The sequence below is a fragment of the Numenius arquata genome, chromosome 5 (genome assembly GCF_964106895.1).
Source record: "Numenius arquata chromosome 5, bNumArq3.hap1.1, whole genome shotgun sequence".
NCBI lineage: Eukaryota > Metazoa > Chordata > Aves > Charadriiformes > Scolopacidae > Numenius > Numenius arquata.
The window spans coordinates 36648111-36668577 of record NC_133580.1 but is presented as its reverse complement, the minus strand read 5'-3'; the positions used below and the strand labels follow the sequence as shown (position 1 = coordinate 36668577).

At 45.4% G+C, this 20467-nt stretch overlaps 2 protein-coding genes across 5 annotated transcripts in view; one reads left to right on the top strand and one right to left on the bottom strand.

The window, feature by feature from the left end:
* Positions 1 to 8337, top strand: part of HERC3 (HECT and RLD domain containing E3 ubiquitin protein ligase 3) — a 52012-nt gene extending 43675 nt beyond the window's left edge. For all 3 annotated transcript variants that reach the window (XM_074148296.1, XM_074148295.1, XM_074148294.1), the window contains 4 exons: positions 1755 to 1837; positions 5106 to 5289; positions 6043 to 6145; positions 8129 to 8337. In XM_074148296.1, the coding sequence (XP_074004397.1) occupies positions 1755 to 1837; positions 5106 to 5289; positions 6043 to 6145; positions 8129 to 8337 (579 nt within the window). The remainder of the gene's footprint in view (positions 1 to 1754; positions 1838 to 5105; positions 5290 to 6042; positions 6146 to 8128) is intronic.
* Positions 8338 to 14183: 5846 nt separating this feature from the next.
* FAM13A (family with sequence similarity 13 member A) overlaps positions 14184 to 20467 on the bottom strand; it is a 131446-nt gene continuing 125162 nt past the window's right edge. The window contains exons 16-18 of one of the 2 annotated variants that reach the window (XM_074148341.1): positions 16699 to 16895; positions 16259 to 16360; positions 14184 to 15211 (exon numbers count right to left, since the gene is read on the bottom strand). In XM_074148341.1, the coding sequence (XP_074004442.1) occupies positions 15085 to 15211; positions 16259 to 16360; positions 16699 to 16895 (426 nt within the window). In that variant the 3' untranslated portion in view covers positions 14184 to 15084. The remainder of the gene's footprint in view (positions 15212 to 16258; positions 16361 to 16698; positions 16896 to 20467) is intronic. The other variant, XM_074148339.1, reaches the window with a different exon arrangement.

Here is a 20467-nt window from a genome sequence, read left to right as displayed (position 1 = left end):
GCAGTTGAAGCCCATCTACTTACTCATGTGTATTATGGTTTATTCCAAACTACGCCTGTAGCACATACCCCATGTTAATGTTAAAATTCTTTGCTGTCAGCTCCCTTGTTCTTTTGTATGTGGTCATGAAAACTGAGCTAGTAGGTAGATTAAGCAGAGTGGTTTTCAAAATAGCCTTGTTGTCACTGTGACTTAAATGCCAGTGGCCAACTTCTCACACTAGACAGTGAGAAGCACGTTCCTAAGTCCTCCTTGAAAATGGAGGTTAGGCTTTGAAACCACTAAGTCAATTCTTGAAATACTAATGCAGTATTGCTGTCATAATATTAATACTTTTAAACTTTATAGTGATTTATAAATTAAAATTAATTTAAAATAAATTAATCACTATAAATTAATTAATTAAAATTTATAGTGACTGTATTTGGCCAGACTTTCTTAGAAACAAAATGCTGGAGGCTATTGCCAGGAGGCATGCTGAGGTAGTCAGCTTTCCTCTGCTACTGTGGCAGTAAAAGAATTTATTTTCCTAGCCAGTAACCTACATGCAATAGTTTCTGTGACACAGTGGAGATTACCTAAAATTAAGAGTTAAATTTTGATGTACACTGGAATATCAGCTACGCCCCTCATCACGTGCTAACACTTAGGACCTCACAAAGAGATGCAGCATCATTATTCTCCAAGCTGTGTTTTCCTCTGACTTGAGCAGGGTAGGGGCTTCCATGTTTCAATGTCTTTCTTTTAAAATCCTGGTTTTCAGTAATGGGTTCATCTTAAGCTTGATCTGGGTTCTTGACTCTGTCCAGGGCCTGCCTGGGGTAAAACCAAGGTACCGGGAAATAGCACTACACACTGTGAAGAAAATCTTTGCTGAACTAGGAGAGTGTTGTCCATTTCCTTGTTTCATAAATGAGAGTACGTAAAGTCTCTTAGATCAAACTTACCTCTGGAGTGAGTCAGACCTGGGGCTGACTGTCTCATGCAGGTCAGAGCTGCAATTTAGGATGAGGTAATGAAGCCACAATGATGGTAATGCAGACTGTGAAAAAAGAATACCTTTCAAGTAACACAAGAGATTTTTCTCTTTTCACACGAAAAGGCATTCTTACCCTCTCTTTCTTATACTGTACACTGCATAATGCATAAAGACATGCAGATACATCTGGTAAAACTTTGAAATGAATAAATGACTGATATTCCAAACCTTGAAATGAATAATTTGACAAATTTGCTTGTCAAAATCTGAGCCTCTTGTGTATGGCAACTTGAATCCACATGACTGATTCTGTATGTACAGAATATATGTTTGTACTAGTGTCATCCTAGGCAAGGCAAAAGCAGGAAGTGTCTCTGATCATGCCATCTTGCAGTGAGAGCAGATGAATTAACCTACTGAGCTTCTGTTATAAAAAAGGGAGTCCTTTTTATTGCCAGAGCATGTGGGCATAGTTAAGTACAGCTTTTTAGTTATCTATGTCTTGGATTTTTTTTAACAGGAAATTTACCTAAAAGAAGAACTTTTTCCCTTTCTGAGTTTGCATTTAGACTTAATAGCAGTCCTACAGCAAAAGTAAATGATGGAAGGTGCTGAAGCACACAGGGCATTTTGGAGCAGAGAAAAAATGTTCTGCTTTTTTCTGGCTCACCTTTCACATGCCAGTCATCAACTGTGAAAGAGAACTCTGTATCTTTCTGCAGGCATGTGGCCTGAAAAGTACTTCTGGTAGAATTAGTTTTCTGGTTTTGTATAGATCTGCAGGGAAAGCTATGGTGTGACAGAGCAGAAGAACCTGATTGAAGATGGAGATAAAATTCTGGTGCAGAAGGACAATAGGTAAGTGGGGCGTATGTGGGCATGGACTCACACTTGTGGTGAAGTCAGGTGCAATGCCACAGAAAATTTGGCTGAGGTGAAATGTGGGAAAGAATTAGAAGTCACTGTGAATAGTTTCTAAGACCAGTTGTTCAGACGTTGCTGAATGCTAGTGACACTTGAATAAAAAGCAAGTTTTCATCATCTTTCCACCAATGTCTACACGCTTTTGGATGGACGTCTTCCCTGTAAAAGGCCTTCATTTAGATCCTTGGCAGTTTTCTCATGTTAACTAGAGATTGCAAATTATTTTGGCCCGTAAAGATTGATCTCCCTGAGAGGAACTGTATGTGACCAACAAAACTGAGCCTGGCAAACTTGTTTATGCTGTTAATTATGGAGCTGGAGACACTTTCCCCTGGATATGCCTGATAGGGACCACCATCCCTGATTACAGCCATAAGGCCCTACTGTACATAAATCCTTTCCATTTGACCAAACACCTGAGAGTTATTACCAGCACGGCTACCATTTCCCCTCCTTTTTTCTTTCCAGCTGCTAAACTATTTTCTTCTCATAATCCTGTAATTGGATTTCTAGAAATGCTTTTATTCCTTGAAGCAGCATTCAAATTCTTTCTCTGCTTGAAAAACAGTGTGATCCAGTGACTAGTCAGCAGCATGGTTAGAGAATTGGCCTAGGATTGCTGAAGACCTTGCTGGCAAGCCTGGAGATGAAGTCATTTCCTATTAATCTGATTATTTAAAAGGGTTCTGATTGTGTCTAAAGCCATTGCTGTAACAAAAGTTTTGTCTTTGTTACCTTCTTACCTACTTTACTACTGCCCAAAAGGGTGCAGGTTTACAGCTAAATAGCTGCCTCTGTGCAAAACCCACGTGGAGATGGAGCAGTGTAAGACTGTCTCCCTGCAAAAAGAAGATGGGCCTCAGGTAAATAGAGGAGAGTTTAATCTACGCTTGTGACAGTGAAATAAAGATGAAAATGCCAGTGATAGTACCCTTTTGGTTTTTAGGCTGGGCATGTACACTTAAAAGAAAAATTGCCATTTTTCTACTGTGTGCCTAAGGGGAGGAACAAAGATATCAGATGAGCAAATATTTGGAAAGAGCACCCACGTTAGCTCCTGCAACTGTTTATTAAGTCAGGATAGGCAACAAGAGAAGAAAATTGTGAAGGAGAAAGACTAGTGTGTAGCTCCACTGGCTTAGCACATTCCAGAACGCAATTGCTTCGCCTTGACCAGAGTTTTGAACTCAAGCTAACCTCTAAATCCAAGTCTAGACATAGCTGTCAATTCATCCACCTTACAGTGCTTAATGACTTCCTCCACCCCTACATTTAGAGGCCAGAGACTAATTTGCTGCTCTCTTGGCCTGAATAGTTTGCTGTGTGTATGTCGTTGGGCATTGCCCTTCCTGCTTGAGGAAAGTTCACTGGCGACTGGAGAATGCGCAGGACTGAAAAATGCCAGGCAGGAAATGCCTGCCTTTTCCCTTTCTCCTTTGGAGTTCATATTGGGTGTCACAATATAAAATGTTCTTGATAAACGGTTCATGACCGTAACAGCCAGAGAGGTATTAAGCAATAGTTAAGTGCTTAATCAGCTTGGATTTCCCTAATGCTCAGGTGACCATCAGGAAAATGACAATAAAACAAATGCGCTGGAAAGTAACTGCCCCTTCGCTATGTGATTTCTTATCCCAAGTTTTCATATTTGCCAGTCTGCTTCCGTATTTTTCTTTTTTAGTTTCTCACCCGTCCCTCACTGCTTTTACATAGCATATATGTTGAGAATTCCTCCACCGAAAGGTCAAAATATTTATTTCAATTGCGACCTCCTCAGCTAGAGATTGGGATTCCACAGTGTTCCCTGATCTGCTTATCGTCTGAGCGCAGGTATGAGCTATGCTCGAATGTCAGGCAAAAATGACAGCTCCATCCACAGAGAGTAGTTTCGTGTCCCTGTTTGCCACGTTGCCTGGTGTGTTATTGTCAGGTGTAAAAAAACAAACAAGCAAAAATATGTGATAATATAGGGGAAATATTTTAAGTCATTGCACAAAATCCTAGTGTTGCACTCAGATGATGGTGCTTTGAGAATAGGAAAGAGAGTAGAATAAAGATGCTTAACCTCCTAACAAAATCCAGAGACAGGGTTTGGCCAGGGCCTGCCGCAAGTTTCTTGCCAATGACTACAGAATGATGTTTTTATTTCAATGCTGTACTTGGGAACCCTGGAAGCAAAATGGCAAAAAAGGGTTGTCATTCTGAGAGGAATCATTCTCTTTGTCACATACTCCAAATGCACAAGTCCTGTATTTTTTAACCAGAGTGTGAAAGCTGAAGAGGAGGTTTCCTAAGACTATTTTCTTGCTCCGTAATAAGGGGCATTTCTTGATTTCTTTCGGTTGCTTTCTCTTTGGGGCCAGGAGGGAGGGAATTGGCCATGAAGTTTCAGATCAAGACTTTTCAGAGCAAGATTTCCTCAATCTGCCTGTAAGTTACAGCTTTGGCTTTGAAAGTGCTGAACCACTGGCAAAACTCGTTGGGGACCAAGTCAGCAGCAGCTGCCTCTGGAAAATTCAAATTGTACATAACTAGGGCCACATGAGGCTCTTGGGTTTGGGAGCGGTGGTCTTCTGGGCACTATCTGTTTGATTTGGTTCACTCCTCCCGGCAGAGCACTTGCTCACAACAACCCGGCAGTCCCAGGTCATTGCAGGTGGGCACAGAGCCCTGTGCCGAGTAACCCTGGACACCTGCAAATTGAGAAGAGCCATAGGTTATTTCCTAGAATTCCTAAATGTAGAGTTGCAGGAGCTGGGCCAGGGGGTGGACATGTTGCTCTGGTGAGTGAATCCTGAGATTTGCTTAACACAACTTCTGTGTGGGCATGGGTTCCACGGGGAAGAGGGCTCCATTCCTGACACCTCCCCAGCGATTGGTGACACCCTGGCTCGTACCTGGCCCTGTGGGCAACTGGATGCAAGGCCTCTGGGTGGGTTTAGTGGTGGTATATAGCCTGGGCTGCGGGGGAACCTCCCATGCTGCCACTGACGGGGAATAAACAGACACATGGTGGTACTTGCTGCCTCATTCTTTGTTCATGTTGCAGTGACTCAGCTCAGTGAGAGGAGGGCAGTGGGTTGAACCTGTTGCAAAGTTTGCAAGACACATTACAGGCAGAAACAGGGAAACTTAGTAGTGCTGCTGCTCAGGCATATCATTAAAAGTGCTTTCCTTTGCCTGCTCTCTCTCAATGCACTAGGGAAGAATTTGTTGAAGCCTACGTAAATTACATCTTCAACCTCTCCATCCATGAGTGGTACACGGCTTTTTCCACTGGCTTCCTGAAAGTGTGTGGTGGGAAAGTCCTGGAACTCTTCCAGCCCACAGAGCTCAGGGCCATGATAGTTGGAAACAATAACTACAACTGGGAGGAATTGGAGGAGGTAAAGCTTCCCTCTTGTTGTATTTTTCTTCTTTTTTGCAAGTACCAGGATTGCGCAGTTCCATGAGGTGGGCACTAGCCTGGCACGTGAGGTGCGATGAGCCACAGATGTCTTTTTTTTATGCTTCTTGTACACTTTGCTATCATTCACATGGAAAGTTTCTTATTGGGCTGTGCTACTGATAAAGCTCAGGGAGGAAATTCAAGGTGTGAAAGGACAGGGGAGAAGGACTTCTATCTGATGTTTTTAGGGATGAAACCTAAGACTGAAGGGAAGAAACAAAGTCAGGGTCTTCACCTACAGTAAAACTGACTCCACTACACAAGCACAAGTACACAGCCAAGGGTTCAAAGGGGAGTCTGGACACAAAGTAAGAGTTGTATCCTGTCAAAATGCATAGATCAGCAAGTTACTTGCTCTCTCTCAGCCGCAGCAGTAAAAGTGGGCTTGCAGTGCAGAACACATGATCCTGTTCATGAGCCCAGCCTGTGAACAGGTGCTTCAGGATTCCTCAAGACACATGTAATTAGCTGAGTAGCTAGAAGCCTAGTGCCTGCCTTCCACATACTGCTAGGACAACCCTTTTACTGGGTCTTTGAGCCATGCTATTGCCCATGACCCATCCTGTGCTGCATTTCATAACTGTCAGACGTCGATCTGATGTCAGATACCAGAAGAGATCAGGTCTGGGTTCTGCTTAGTCTTTACTTTCTAGTGCTGGATGAAATGATGTGACTTTTTGTTTTTTAATAGAGTGCTGTCTATAAGGGAGACTACACTGCAACACACCCAACTGTGAGAATGTTTTGGGAAACCTTTCATGCTTTTCCCTTGGAAAAGAAGAAGAAATTTCTCTGTAAGTATCTTGCAGTGGTGCAGACTGTTTCCTGAAATCGGAAGGCTCGGGTGGGAGTATCTGCAGAGCCCCAGGGTTATGGCACATTGTGTTAACTGTTAACTGCTAGAAGATGATCCAGCATGAATGGCTATCTGTCTCCGGAGTTATCTACTAGTCAGATAATCTGTTTTCTCCCTCTCTTGTTTTTTGTTTTTTCCTTTTCTCTTTTGTGTTCATTTTTACCCTCAAAATCTTGGGGTGATTTCTGCAGTGCAAGATCCAATGCAGTCTCTAATAAGAGAGTGCAGCATCCACCTGTTCACGTTGCCAGGAGGTGAATTCATAGCAGTCCCCAGCACTCATACTTAATCTAGTTCCTTCATCTGCAGGCTGAGCTTCCAGGCGTTGCAGCACTCTCTTTAGGTGCAACGGGGCAATTGTAGGGTGACAGCTGAGTGGAGAAACGAGTCTATGATGTGGCAGGAAAATGAGACCACATAGTGGTGTGACTGATGTGACAGATACCTCCCCTCTGATGGTGGTCTCCTTGTGCTAATATGGTGGGTGGTGTGCTGGGAAGGAGAGGAAATCCCCTGCAACAGTGGCCTTGGGAAGTGCATGTGTGTGTGTTGCTTCAAGTGTCCCAGCCACCTGCAGATCTGAGCTGCTGTGTGTGGGTCACTTTATTTGGGACAGGAGAGGAGGAGAAATACATGGTTTTAAGGGAAGGTGGTTTTCAGTTTGTTGTTACAGCCAGTAACTTTTGCTCCCTTGGGAGTCCTGGTGGACACCAAGTTGATCATGAGCCAACAATGTGCCCCTGCTGCAAAGAAGGTGAATGGTGTCTCTGTTAGAGGAGTGTTGCCAGCATCTTTCCCCTCTACTCAGCAATGGTGAGACCACACCTCAAGTGCTGGGACCAGTTCTGAACTCCCCAGTGTATGAGAGACATAGACATACTGGATAGAGTCCAGTGAAGGGCTGCTAAGATGTCTGGGGGACTGGAGAATCTCTCCTATGAGGAAAGGCTGCAAGAGCTGGGACTGTTCACCCTGGAGAAGAGAAGCCTCAAGGGACTTCATCAATGTGTATAAGTACTTGAAGGGTGGGTGCAAAGAGGACAGAACCAGGCTCTTTTCGGTGGTGCCCATTGACAGGACCAGAGACACAAACTGAAACAACAGCAGGTTCCTTCTGAACATCAGGAAATACTTTTTTCCTGTGAGGGTGACTGAGCACTGGCACACTTGCCGAGAGAGGTTGTGGAATCTTCATCCTTGGAGACAGATACTCAAAAGCTGGACACGGTCCTGGGCAGCATGCTCTAGGTGGCTCTGCTTGAGCAGGGGGTTTGCCCAGAGGACCTCCAGAAATCCCTTCAACCTCAGCCGCTCTGAGATTCTGTGACTGCTGGAAAGGTAAAGGCTGGTGTTCTTATGTGAGTGTTTTTTCCCCAAAGAAACGAGTAGTTGACTAGTTGTCCCGCATCTTTGAGTTGGAAAAATGGTTCAGCCGAAACTTGCAGGCTGAAGTTAGCAGCTGTGTAGAGAGGATCCCAGGCGTCCCCCCACCCTGAACCGCTGTGACAGAGACAGTGCACAAGGGTCACAGTCGGGGTGGGGGGAGCATGAGTATGATGGGGAGCTGCAAGGAGGAGCCAACCCTGGTCCCAGCACTGAGGTGCTGTGCCTGGGAGGGTGGCAGCTGGGAGCGTTTCTGGGCCACCACTGCCTCTCCCCGGGAGTGCAACCCCCTGTCTTTGTCCTTTCCCTCTGCCTGGGCATAAGAGGGAGCTTTTAAGGGAAAGACTCATCTGCACACCCAGCAGTGGCCTTGCTTCTTGCCTCTGCTCTCCTACACCTCCCCTGTGAGGCCAGCCATGCCCTGCATGCAGTTCGGTCAGGGTCCCGTGGTGTGGGTGGGGATGGAGTTTGCCTTTAGGTTCAACCCTCAGCGAGGTTGCCCGCTCTGACTGTCCAACCTTCCCTCTGCTTCTCCTAGTGTTTCTGACGGGCAGCGACCGCATTCCCATCTACGGCATGTCCAGCCTGCGCATTGTCATCCAGTCCACCGCCAGCGGGGAGCAGTACCTGCCCGTGGCACACACCTGCTACAATCTGCTGGACCTGCCCAAGTACAGCAGCAAGGAGATCCTCAGCGCCCGGCTGATGCAAGCCATTGACCACTACGAGGGCTTCAGCTTAGCTTGACCGGTGTGGGAGAGGCACAGACACGTGGGTACGGAGGAAGAAAACGATGGGCTTGGCTTTATTTTTGTAAGGGAATGGATCAGAACATTTTGGGGGAAAATATAATTATTAGTAATAATAATAGATTGAGATGATGCAGTCTCAGCCTGATGCTGCCAGCGTTTTGTGGGGCTTCAGCAGGGAGAGGCTATTGCTTTGAATTTTCTCATCTGCTGAACAAAATCAGTTCAGTGGACATTTTTGTTGTTTCCCTTCCAACTCGACATCACTGCCTTCCCAGCAATTCCTTGTAGTTTGCTTTTATCGCCCCTATACACACACACACAGACTTACCTCTCCTTTTAATCCAGTTTAAATATTTTCATGTTCCTTGCATTTTAGGCTATGGTGGAAGTTGAGGATGAAGCAGTGGTCTCCTTTTTGAAAAGCTGTGATTTCCCCCCACCCTTTTTTCCCCCTCCCTTTTTAAATGCAAGCTGGTTCTTGCTTGCTTTCAATGGAAATACCTGCTCTGCCCTTCGGTCCTTGGCGGATGGTACTGGGCTGGGACGCCACTTGTGACCCCCAGGGCAGTGTATTAGTGATGGTACATGCTCTGTCTTTTTGCACCAGGATGTCTGATGGAGAAAATGATGGTTTTGGGGTGTGGGATGTGGTGCGTGTGGCTTGTTTTTCAGCACTTGTCTCAAATTTTGTTTCCAAGCAATGTTTTCTTAAAGAAGCCTCAGACTCCTCTGGAGCCATGTGTGTTCAGGCTTGTGGAAGGACAAACCCTGCCTATAATAAGGGGTTGCTCGAATTACATCGCTCTCGTGTTGTTTCTGTGTTGGCAAGTCTACAAGTTAGATGGGTGGGCTTTGCTGAGCCCTGTTTTTCCATCCGAGCAGACCTGTTGTTCCAATCCCAGGTGAGGGGGCTGGTTTTACCGCTGCCACCTTCCTCCAGAGGAGTCGTGTGTGTGTGTGTGTGTGAATGTGCGTGTGTGAGCCCACAGGAGTTTGTGAGCTGTGTACAAGCTCTCCAGTCTCATCAGGTCAGGAAAAGAAGTAAGCGTGAGATCCACATTTGAGTGACAAGGCTCTGTTTGGAGATTGGTTTTATTTTTTTCAGTTAGGGTAGCTTTATTTTGCTGTTTCAGAGGAGCCCTTCCACCGGCAGCTGTTTTGCTGGAGGACCCTAAAGGACAGTCTCTGTGAATTAGACTGGAAATGCACATTAGGACTTGAGTAGCAAAGTCATTACCTAACTCTATCCTGTAAGATTGGAGAGCCTCTATCCTCTTTCCCCCCATTCAACCCCCTCCCCCCCAGTAAATGAAGTACGAATGATTCTTCTTCTCTCCCCCCCCCCCCCCCCCCCCATTTTTCAGGTCTTGATGTAAATCTCATTTTAAGCCTAGGGTGGTTTTGACATTGACTTGTTATTAGGACATAGTATTTATGCACCATGTTCAATATACAGTATTGAACTTTGCACCTCGTAACAAAAGGTTTTAGGCTTCTGGGTTTTTTTTAAGACAAGCTGTGGGCTACACCGAGAGCCCTTCAGCCTCTTTCTAATGCAGCATTGAAGACAAATATACAATTATATCAAATGTTTATTTTCGATGTGTGTGTACATAGTACAGTATTATGCAATAAATTTGATGTTTAATTCTGACTGTGTGCCTTTGTGTCAGGAAGCAAAGGAGGAACAGGGAAGGACAGGAAACGGATCTCTTCTGCCCCTGAACCTCTCCCTGCTTCCCCCAACCCTGTTTACCAGAATGTCATCACATTTAGCATTAACATATCTCATCCGCTCCAAAGCAGGGACCACAGGGGCAGCGAGTAAGAAAAGCACCTGCGCTTCAAGGAGTGAGAGAAGTATTTAGATGACGCAGACACAGAGATTTCTCTCCGGGCATGTGAGTTTTTGCAGTCGGACCAGTATCACAAAAAGCACGGCAGTGAGTTTGGAAGAGCTGAGCCCCCTCAAGCGCTGGTTCAGGTACCGAGCACTTCCCAGGCCCCACGGGCCACCTTCTTGCTGCCGTCAGTGAGGACATGGCCGTTACCTCCAGCAGCAACAGGGCCAGGCTCCGACACGGTCCATGCACGTGAACCACCGGACTCTTTCCCAAGGGCACATGAACAACAGCATCACTTCCCAGGGCACAACCACGAGATCAGCCCAGCCCACGAGGGATGCAACAGGCGCACGGCCCAGGTTTCCCTCTGATTCTGCTGATGTTCCCGGTGCCAACAGCACTTTTTGTAACACATCCAGGGGACACTGCTGGAAGCGATGTCCTCTGCCAACCCACAGGGACTTTATAAGTGCACCCACTGGGATAAGGGTCTTTTGGCCCTTCAGGAATACGGCAGTTCCCAGTGACAGGAAGGAATTGAGCCACCATTTCCACCGAGTTATCTCACACCGGAGGGTCAGTGAATGCATCACTTGTTGTAGTTTTTTAAATGCAAAGTTAACGTCCCCATATGCACATGAGCAAGCAAAGTCCCCTCCTAGGCCTTGACTTAGAGTAACGAGCCTGGCTCCAAATTCCCTCCCCAGCAGCCAGAAGTCCTAGATCCCTTCCCCAAGAGATGGGAAACAGAAATAGTGATGCTGAAGTAAGCTGAAGAAGAAGCTGAAGCGCAACTCCATGCTGCGTACGTACACCAAGCCCCAGCTGGTCTCACGCATGACAAAACCCACACCAGGGTGCCCAGCCTCTGGTAGCTCTGCTTCTGTGTGGTTGCCACCAGCCAGCAAGGGCCACCAGTGGCACGGGCAGCAGTGCAGCCCCAGGACAGCCCTGCCAACCGGCCAGCACAGGGCTAACAGCTGGCACGGCCCCACAACCAGGATGAGCTTGGCCTCTGAGCACCGCAGGGACAGTCACAGGCTCCAGCCTGGCTCTCGCCTCGGCAGCTGTTTCAAGCACCAGTGAATCACCGATTTACAAACATCTCCAAAGAGGTCACAGGAAGCACCTCAGGCTGCAGCACTTACCATCCAAAACTTGCACGTACCAGGAATAACAAGTGATGTCTTAGCAGAACGATTAAACGATAAGATGCTTTAATTTCACTGCCTTTAACATCAACATCCATTATTTGACTGTTTACTCGGGAGTAAACAGAATAAAACCAAATGCAACTTGTAAGAATGACAAGTTTTTCCTCTGTCTTTAACTCCGGCAATCTTACTTTGTTCACAACCCGTTCATCGTCATCATTTAAACAAACTACAATGATTTATTACACCACAGCGTGGTAACACACAGTCACGCGTGTCTGAAACAGCCCCAGCGGCCGGGAAGCCCCACAGACCGTGCTGCCATCCTACAGCAGACAGCTTGTTCTAGTGACACGGAGACAGGTTGTCTTATACTAAACAGCTTATTTATATCACATAAAGTAGATTTTTTGTACAGTACTTCACACCTTTTAAAAACCACAGCCTGGTATTTAATGTTCTCCAGTCAATACTCATCGATGTTGGCACAGACAAATCATCAAACAAAACGCACAGACGTTGCTTGGATTGACTTGGAGGAGCGTGTGGGGGCAAACGCCATTTGTGGCTACTTGTGGTTAGTGGGAAGTCAAATCATCTGTGGGAGATACAAAGACAACATTTTAGCGCTCGGGTCTGGGGCCCCTCCTGCTGTGCAGGCTCGGGAGAGGGGACTCACAGCATCTGCAGACCCAGGACAGAACGTTGAGCGTTTCTCTGTGTCTTTCCAGGACTGGAATTTTAAAATTCACTTCTTCTCTATGACGGTCTTTCCTAGCCCTTCCCTTCACAACTCGGTGGATGATGGGGTTTCTTTTTTTTGCCATGGGGAGAGACTTGAAAAGAACAGTTTAAAAAGAGAGATAGCTAGGCGTGATTTTTTTTTCTTTTAATGTACAATTTCAGTTAACAGGTTTTGTTACTTTTAGCTTTCAAAGTTCAAAAATATAAACTCTCTAAAGTGCATAATTGTACTTACATTTCATATAAACTATCTGAAATTCTAGCAATATACCATGTAAACAGCGGTAACTAAGCATCAGAAAATGCTACAATCTCATCAGTTTAAAAATAAAATGGACTGTTCCCTACATATCATTTATCAAGATTTGTCAGGGGCAAAACCCAGCAAAACAGATAATTTATCAGTACACAGTGCAAACAGGCTTTTAAAAATAAGCAGAGAAAACGTACTCCTGGGAAGCCTCGGCCCATTGGAAAAATGTATGACTACAAAGAAAGGGCAGAAACTGCTTCTCTGTCCATATAAAGATGTCCAGGCGCCAAATTAAGCAAAGCACCCAAGCTTCAGGCCACCATAATTCAGCAAAATCCCAAACACAGACCAGCCCGAGGACACGCTCACCACCCGTGGTTTTGCTTTGCTGAACTGGGCCTGAACAAGACCAAACTGAGCCAGCGCGAAGGACTTTTTGGTAACCCAACATCCTTTCTCATCCCACACTCCTACTAGTTGAGTGACACGGCAGCCAGTTTGGCTCAGCTGCAATCCCCAAAATAACCAGGGAGGAGCTGACTACGGACTCTTGAGAGGAGGAGCCCATAAGAGCAGGCTGAAGGACAAAGGCACAGCTCTGATTTCCTGGGCTGCCCCCGTGTTCAGACAGGGGTTTACCCTGATCAGGCTTCCCTTCCAGTCAAACATCTTCAAAAGCAGTTTTCGAGCCCATTTGTCAGCCCAGTTAACACACTTCAAAGGATGAGTTTTGCAGAGACACAGTCCCACATCTTTCAAGTGATGGAAACTCAGCACCTCTGGAAAGCCAGGCCCCAGGTCAGCACACAAGTCCTCCGGACTCTTTGGAAATATGAAATTCAGTTTTCACTGATTTTATATCGAAAGGGCAATTCTGCAATCACTAAAAAAAACCAACCACCTGGGAGTCCCCCTCCTAAGTGCTCTCACTAACGCACGTCACTGCCTTACCCATCCAGATAGTAACGGGCATGTGCAAACCCCCTGGGAGAAGGTTGCCTTCTGCAGCGCTCACGGGATCCTGAAGACACCAGAACACCCTCAGCATCAGTTTTGGCAAGAACTAACACAGCACATACAGCAAGTGGAAAAGGGTAAGTCTAAGTACCACAACCCAAATATATCTATTTGTGAGCCCACTTGCCCATATAAAGAAGGGGAGAAGTTGTTCTGGGGGTCCTCTTCCTGCCTCCTCCAGCGCGACTTGCGTGAGGCTACAACGGCTGGCACTGCATTTGATCTCAGCCATTTGGCTTCTGCACATTAGCTACCCAGGGGATCAACGCAAAACAAAGCGTTACAGAAATGCTCTTCTTGGGACACCAGGGTCTGGGACATCAGCCCCGGCTCAGGGCAGAGCGAGTTGGTGCACACCGGCCTCTGGAGCAGGAGTCCCAGGTGGCCCGGGACAGCAGAACCGTGAGCCCTCAGCTACTCGATGCATTCCTGAACTTGCTGCCCTTCACTCCTTCCGGCAGCATCTGTCTGACACCAGCAGCTGAATCAGGTGTCCCAGGACTTTCTTTTCTGAAAGTCGTAAGTGAATTTGAAAGCGCTGAAGTGTCAAAGCTCCTGAGACGCAGGCCCTGCACACAGGCAGAGCACGGCTCTAGGCTTTCAGTTCCCTGCAGTGTCCTCTGCGCTGGTATACCGCTTATGCACACCGGGAAGAAAAGACCGTCCTCTGATGCCACCATCACAGTGTCGTTGCTGCAGCCCAAGTAGTCTGACTGACGGTGTACATAAAAGAACAAAATTTAGGCTAGCGAGTACGTACGACACCCACGTGGACTGTTCAGCTTGGACTCTTAACGTTTGTATCGGATGAAGCACACGCACTAATGGGGTGGGTCTTCCAGATATCTTCCAGATTTATTGACACCAGACATTTAACTGATTAGCTACCAAAACCCCAAGGGATTTTGACTTAAAGCTTTTAAAACCTCTTTTCCTCCCAGTTGCCCAAACGTGGTCATAATGTTACAGTATCGCCTTCCAAGCGCAACACGCCGGTGAGAACTCTGCTGCACGGCCCATTTTCTTTGCTATCCCAAACAGATGTAGGTAATTTCTTCTACTTCGATTGAGTTGGCCATCAAAAAAAGCGGGCAGAAAACCCAACTCAAGCCTGGGCAAAACTGTAACTCAAACCAGCTCTGGGTGATGACCGAGAGATTCTTACAGCATTTATCTAGAGCAACAGAAGATGACCTGACTCCAAACAGTCAAGGTCAAAAGTCTGAGCAAATCTTTACTGCAGCTGTAAGAGAACAGTCTCGGCACTATCTGACCTGTGCCTTCACATGAGATCAGTCAGGGGACTTGCCTGTTAAACTAAAGTAGAAGCTATTCGATGATTTAATCGCTATTCATCCTACTTTGCCTCATGCTATGATATCCCGGGAAAACAGAATTGTATGGCTGGTTTTGATATTCTAAATATTACAGGATATGTAAGCAAATCAAAACAGAAGGATCCCTTCAGTGCAGTCACTGAGCGCAGTGTCACATCTCCTACGCTGCCAAACTCCATTTTGGGCATCAGGCCTGGAGAAAGAGTGGACAACAGCAAGTGTAGAGAGTGACAGAAAGACACCTTTCCTCCCCCTCCCGCCTCTAGGAATGGCCTTTCAGTTCCCAGGGAGCTCCTCAGCTCTCCCCAGACAGGCTCCCGCTGCATCCACTTCATGCATTTGTCCATTTGGTGCTCTCTTTTCTTTGTTTACTGACAAAAGCAATCTTCTCCTTTACATGATCTTGGAGCTAATATCTCTTTTACTGATCAGGACCTCCAGCAGCCTCAGCTTGGCCTTAATCTGCTTGTATTCGTTGTATTCTTCAGCCATAGGAGTGCGGTCTTCTTTCTGCACATTCCTAGTGGGAGAGAAAGCAGGTCATGAGCATTTCTGTAACAGGACACCTTCCCTCAGCAGCCTCCCACCGTCCCTCAACCAGACCTACAAAGCAGCTTCTCTCCTCCACTCCCCATCAGGAAACAAACCCAAAACATTTACCCTTTGAGGGGGAAAAACCAAGAGGGGCAAACCCCCTGCTCCAACAAAGCGTGGGGTGCTTGCATATTGAGCCTGAACACAATCCCATGGTTCCAAATGCAAAACCTTATTTGAAAGCACGCCCCACTTCTCTGAAATTGCCAGCCTCTACACAACAGTTGAAAAAAAAACCTGAAGAGCCCTTTCTCTTTCAGGAACCACCTGAATGTCAGCCTGCCAGCATGGCAAAATAAAATACAGCTTCTCCTGGCTCGGCACCCACACGCTTACATGAACAGGCACACTTGTGAAAAGGAAGAAGATATCTGAACAGATTTCTCTCAGCTTACATGGAACTCTCAAGTTTCCAGTGATTTTTACAAGAACTTCTAAGGATGACGGCTGATGGCAAGAAACTAACAATAATTTCAGCGCATAAATGTACTAAAGCGTTCTATCGGCTCATTAATGAGGGACATTTTCTGAAAACGATAAACCCAGCTACACATACTTGCTAAACCAGTGTCTGAACACCTCACAGACAAGCAAGAATAGGACAGAAATCTAAACGTACATCATTAGGAAAACCCCCAATTATTCTATCACTGAGGAACTCTTCGACCATTCCTGTCAGTTGTGCTAGAGGCAGCTGGATTTTCACAATCTATACTTTTGCTTCCCACTGCTTGTCCTAAGAGAAAGTTTTCAAAGAGGCTGCAGTTCCTAGAGTTTGGGGATGGGAGGGTAAGGGGGGAAGGAGGGGAGTAATTAATTTTAATGGGCAACTGTAATGAATGTGGATAAAACACCGATGATGAAGAAATACGTAACAGTGAGTTCCAGTAACTTTCCACATTTGGAGGTCTTTGTAGATGCCAAACAGATTAAAAGTAGCTGAAGGACAGAGAGACACTTGTGAAATTATTACCTTCCATTTTGTCGGAAAAAATTATCTTCGAAGTCTCTCAATTTTTTTCTGATCCGCTTTTTCTCTTCCCTGACTTCTTGGAGCTGCTCTAACAGTTCAGGGCTGTTGGGTTGAAATATAAACAAGATTATACATATGTACACAATTATAACAGGAAACATACAGTAAATCTACAAATGTATGGTTGTACGTATGCCAAGCAATGGAGCTGCTCCTGCAAGATTCCAAGGATGCATAAGTCAAATATCAGTATCAGGACAAAGCAGTTTCTTCCCAAACTCTTTCATATGAGGGTCTATTGCATTTCAAAATAAAAAGGCAAAGACTTCTGACTCAGAATATAAATGGAAAACAATTTTAAATCTAGACACTTTGACGACAAATAAAATGCTATCTCAGCAAGAAATAACTTTTTGAAGTTGCCTGCAAATTCAACATACATGGATGCTTCATGGAGATTGGAAAGCCCCATATCCTGATTGCTCCTAGATGGCATCTTATCATCCACCGGGGAAACAAAGCCGTCGGCATCATCTTCTAGTTGATCCAAGAAGCTACGCACGTTGAAATCTGTTTTCATGGTAATTGTGAAATCTGGCTTCACGTTGCTGTCCTCCTCAGAGCCCTCCTCTTCCTCCTACAGAGAGGGACAGAGCACCCCCATAACAGAATAGGTTACTGCTTCCCTTCTCACAAACAGGTACCTCCTTTCACCACATGCACCGGGGAACAGGTACGAAACGGACAGGCAGAGCAAGCACTTCAATCGCTAAGCAATACAGGACACCAGAAGACCATCAGTAAGACACCCAACACCCAAAGCATGTCAGAGAAACTGCCACCACCAACTCAGACTGGTTAAGGAGACCCAAGGCAACAAAACTGAGTGAAAAAATACCTGGGGTTGTTAGCAACCTGTTGCTTTAATTTATGCATTCAGATGTACATAAAGCCACTTGCAGTCATTATGCATACTGGCTAAAGCATACCAGCCACCCTCTCTGCCTCCCTAACAATTTACACCTGGCAGCATACAGATTGCCAGATTAAAATGCACAATATTCTCTCAAAGGATGCAGCTCAACAGCCCTCTCTAATGGCTGAATGCAAGACCTCCAATGCTCATACAGTGGTATCAATGAGCTCAGATCACTCTTCTAATGTGGGATACGACTCACTGTAAAAGGATTGCTGACATCGGCTCTTCCTGACATCAGCTCTGTACCATTTAGCTGGAATAGACTAGAAATTGGAGTGGAAACACTCTGCCCAGTGCAATTTCCCCGAAGTACACCGATGATTTAGTCGTGTTCAATTTTTTTGCAAAATTTATAGGCGCAAGGTTTGGAAGTCTCTGCTGCACTTAGTACCTGCTAATTCACAGCATTCTCAAATGTAGGGTTTGTCCTGCAACACTGTCCAGAAATCATTTGGATTTTCAGGGAAGAGGGCCCAGTTTTCTCTTACAGAACATTTCTAGGAGGCAGTTTTCAGCCTTATAAATATAAGGAATGAGGCACGAGCATTACACAAAGCGCCCGCATGGACAGTAAGTCTCTTAAATATGTATGTTGTATGTATGTGTATATATATTTAGTTTACAAGCATGTAACTCCAGCCAGGAAGAAGCTAAGCACATGCATATCTTTAAAAGTGTTTGAGGGCTAATATCACCGAAGTCTTCACATGCATGCAAAAATATATTGTTGCACTGGAATCAAAAGAAGCCATTTTCTTCTTTTTCATGCGATTCCGTGTGGATAGTTTAATTATTCCTAAGACATTGCTCCCATATTTCAAACAAAAAGGGAGAAAGTAACACTAGGACCTAGCACAGTCCCACTAAATCCTCAAAGTCAATAATTTATAAAACGCATACATTTACATGAAATCAGAGTTTGCCCAGAGTTTTCTTTTTATGTTAAAGCTCTAGGCCGTGAAAATGCAATGCAAAGCCACAGGCTGAGAATTTTACAACCAAGATGGAGGCTTGAGGATGAAAAAACAGATTAGCTGGGAAGAAGTTTTGAGTAATAATAATAGAAGATAAAGCGAGGTTTGAAAAAATCTCAGGAAAATTTGCACGAACTTGTGAAAGTTAAAGCAATATTTAGCATATGATTAGGTAAGACCATTTCTCCAGATGTAAATTCTATAGTTTAAACAGAAGGCATAAACCCTGCAAACAACTTCAGGCTGGGCTGGGGAGGGGAGACCATTGCTCACTGCCATTTACCAGTCCCCAGCCATGCTGTCCTGCCCTGCCCTGGGTCAGGGCAACTAGGACTGACGCAGGAGAACACCGATCCTGCTGTGGCATGGAGGAGGATTTGCTAAATCAATCTAAATCATAAAAACAGTAAGTTTTATTTTAGGGGAATCTCTCTGGCATCACAGGATGAGCTCCCGTGCCCTTTCCTGGGAGAGCAAGTTGCTTCTGGAGAGAAAGGAAAGGGGCAGTTTTCATAATCAGTGTGACAAACTGCTCCTGAGGACAGACGCAAAGTGTCTTCCCCTCAAAGGCCCATGAGCCTTTCTCACTTGCCTCACTCCAGGGCACCAGCTGCCCAAGCCAGCAAGGATCACTCTGGCCCAGAGCTCCAGAGCGAGCCTCCTGCCAACAGAAGCCCATGGGAGGAAAAGACAGTGTAGAAATTTCACTTGTTTAGACCTCAGTGCCAAAACACTACATCTGGCTGTCACACGACCTCTTAAAGCATTTTGCTGCTTAAAACGAAGGAGCAAATTAAAAGGATTCACAGCGAGAACTCAAACGGAAATGGCCGGCTAAGGCTTTCACTTAAAACAAGTCTCACATGGGAATCTTATTTTAAACCTGCACTGGCATTTACACCTTGAACCAGAATGATCTTCATTGACTAGATCCATTTGGCTTGCACCTGCTTGGATCTTTAGGCTACCATGAGGCATTTACAATTTCCAGAGTTACAAATATAAAGTCTCCAGTGCATCCCATCATCGGTACTCCCAGCAAGCAAGCTTCCCAGTGATCACTTCAACACAGACAATATTCAAGACATTGTACCCAAATATCTGGTAAGGCTTCACCTCAAATGTCCTTTCAAGCTTTTATGCAACTCTCCCAAATACTCTGGGTGCAAGCACAGGTGAAAAATAGAGGACACGCTAAAAGAAAAAAAACCAAACCCAAAGAAAAATATACCCCACCAGACTACTAGTGCAGATTTGATCCAGTGGTTATCTAGAAAATACTTGGTGGTGATTAACCAGCCTCCCACAGCAGCTTAACATCTCCAGTCTGCAATCTGGTTTTAATGAATATACGCCTTGAATAGTCCACTAATACATAATCTACTGTAATTGCCTAATAATCAAATCACCTTGAATGTCTACCGCTGCGGTATTTAGACCATTAACCAAACTCTGGCTGGATAACAGATAAATGACCCAAGTGTGCTGAAGCACTTTCTTCCCCTGTTACATCGCAAGGATAACGAAAGCAAGCGCAGGGCCCAGCCCCACGCTGCGTGTCCTGGTCAACCGTTGGACTTCGCTTCTTCTGAGGGGAAGAAGGCCCAATATCGTATCAGTCTTCACCACCAAGAATTACTTCCTCGCAGCAGCACGAGAAAGAAACACAACAATTCTGCCGTCCAAATCCGACCAGGCGTTAACTATCAGAAACGAGTTGTTCTTACTTCCACTCTCACGTGACGTGGTTAGAAATACCCTTCACGAGGTGGTGACAAAGAGCCCTGGATGAAATAAGCACGTGAATGGGAGTAGGTATGGATCCCATAAGTGCCCCGGTTGGCTCCACGTGTGTGTTAGTTTTGCGAGAGCTCATTCCTGCCACAGTGCTGTGTGCAAGCCACAGAGCTTTGGAGTGAGAAAAGCTACCGCAAACCAAGTTAGTGTCATTAAAAAGAAAAGAGGAAAGCAAGAAAAAAAGCAAGGTACAAAGGTAATTGTGATTTTTTTTTTTTTTAGAAAGCAAAATAAAATATATTATGTGCAGGTGAAGGGGGAAGGAGAAGGACGGGAAAGAAGGCAAAGCCAAGGAAAAACTGTAGTCTTAGCTACGACAAGGGAAGAATTTGATCAGAACTGGCGTGGCTTAAAGCAGCTACTGATTTTTCAGGAGGACGCTGCAAAAAAATCAACACTGATGGGGAAAAAAATAATCAATCAATCATTCTCTTTCATTGGTATAAGGGGAAAATTGAT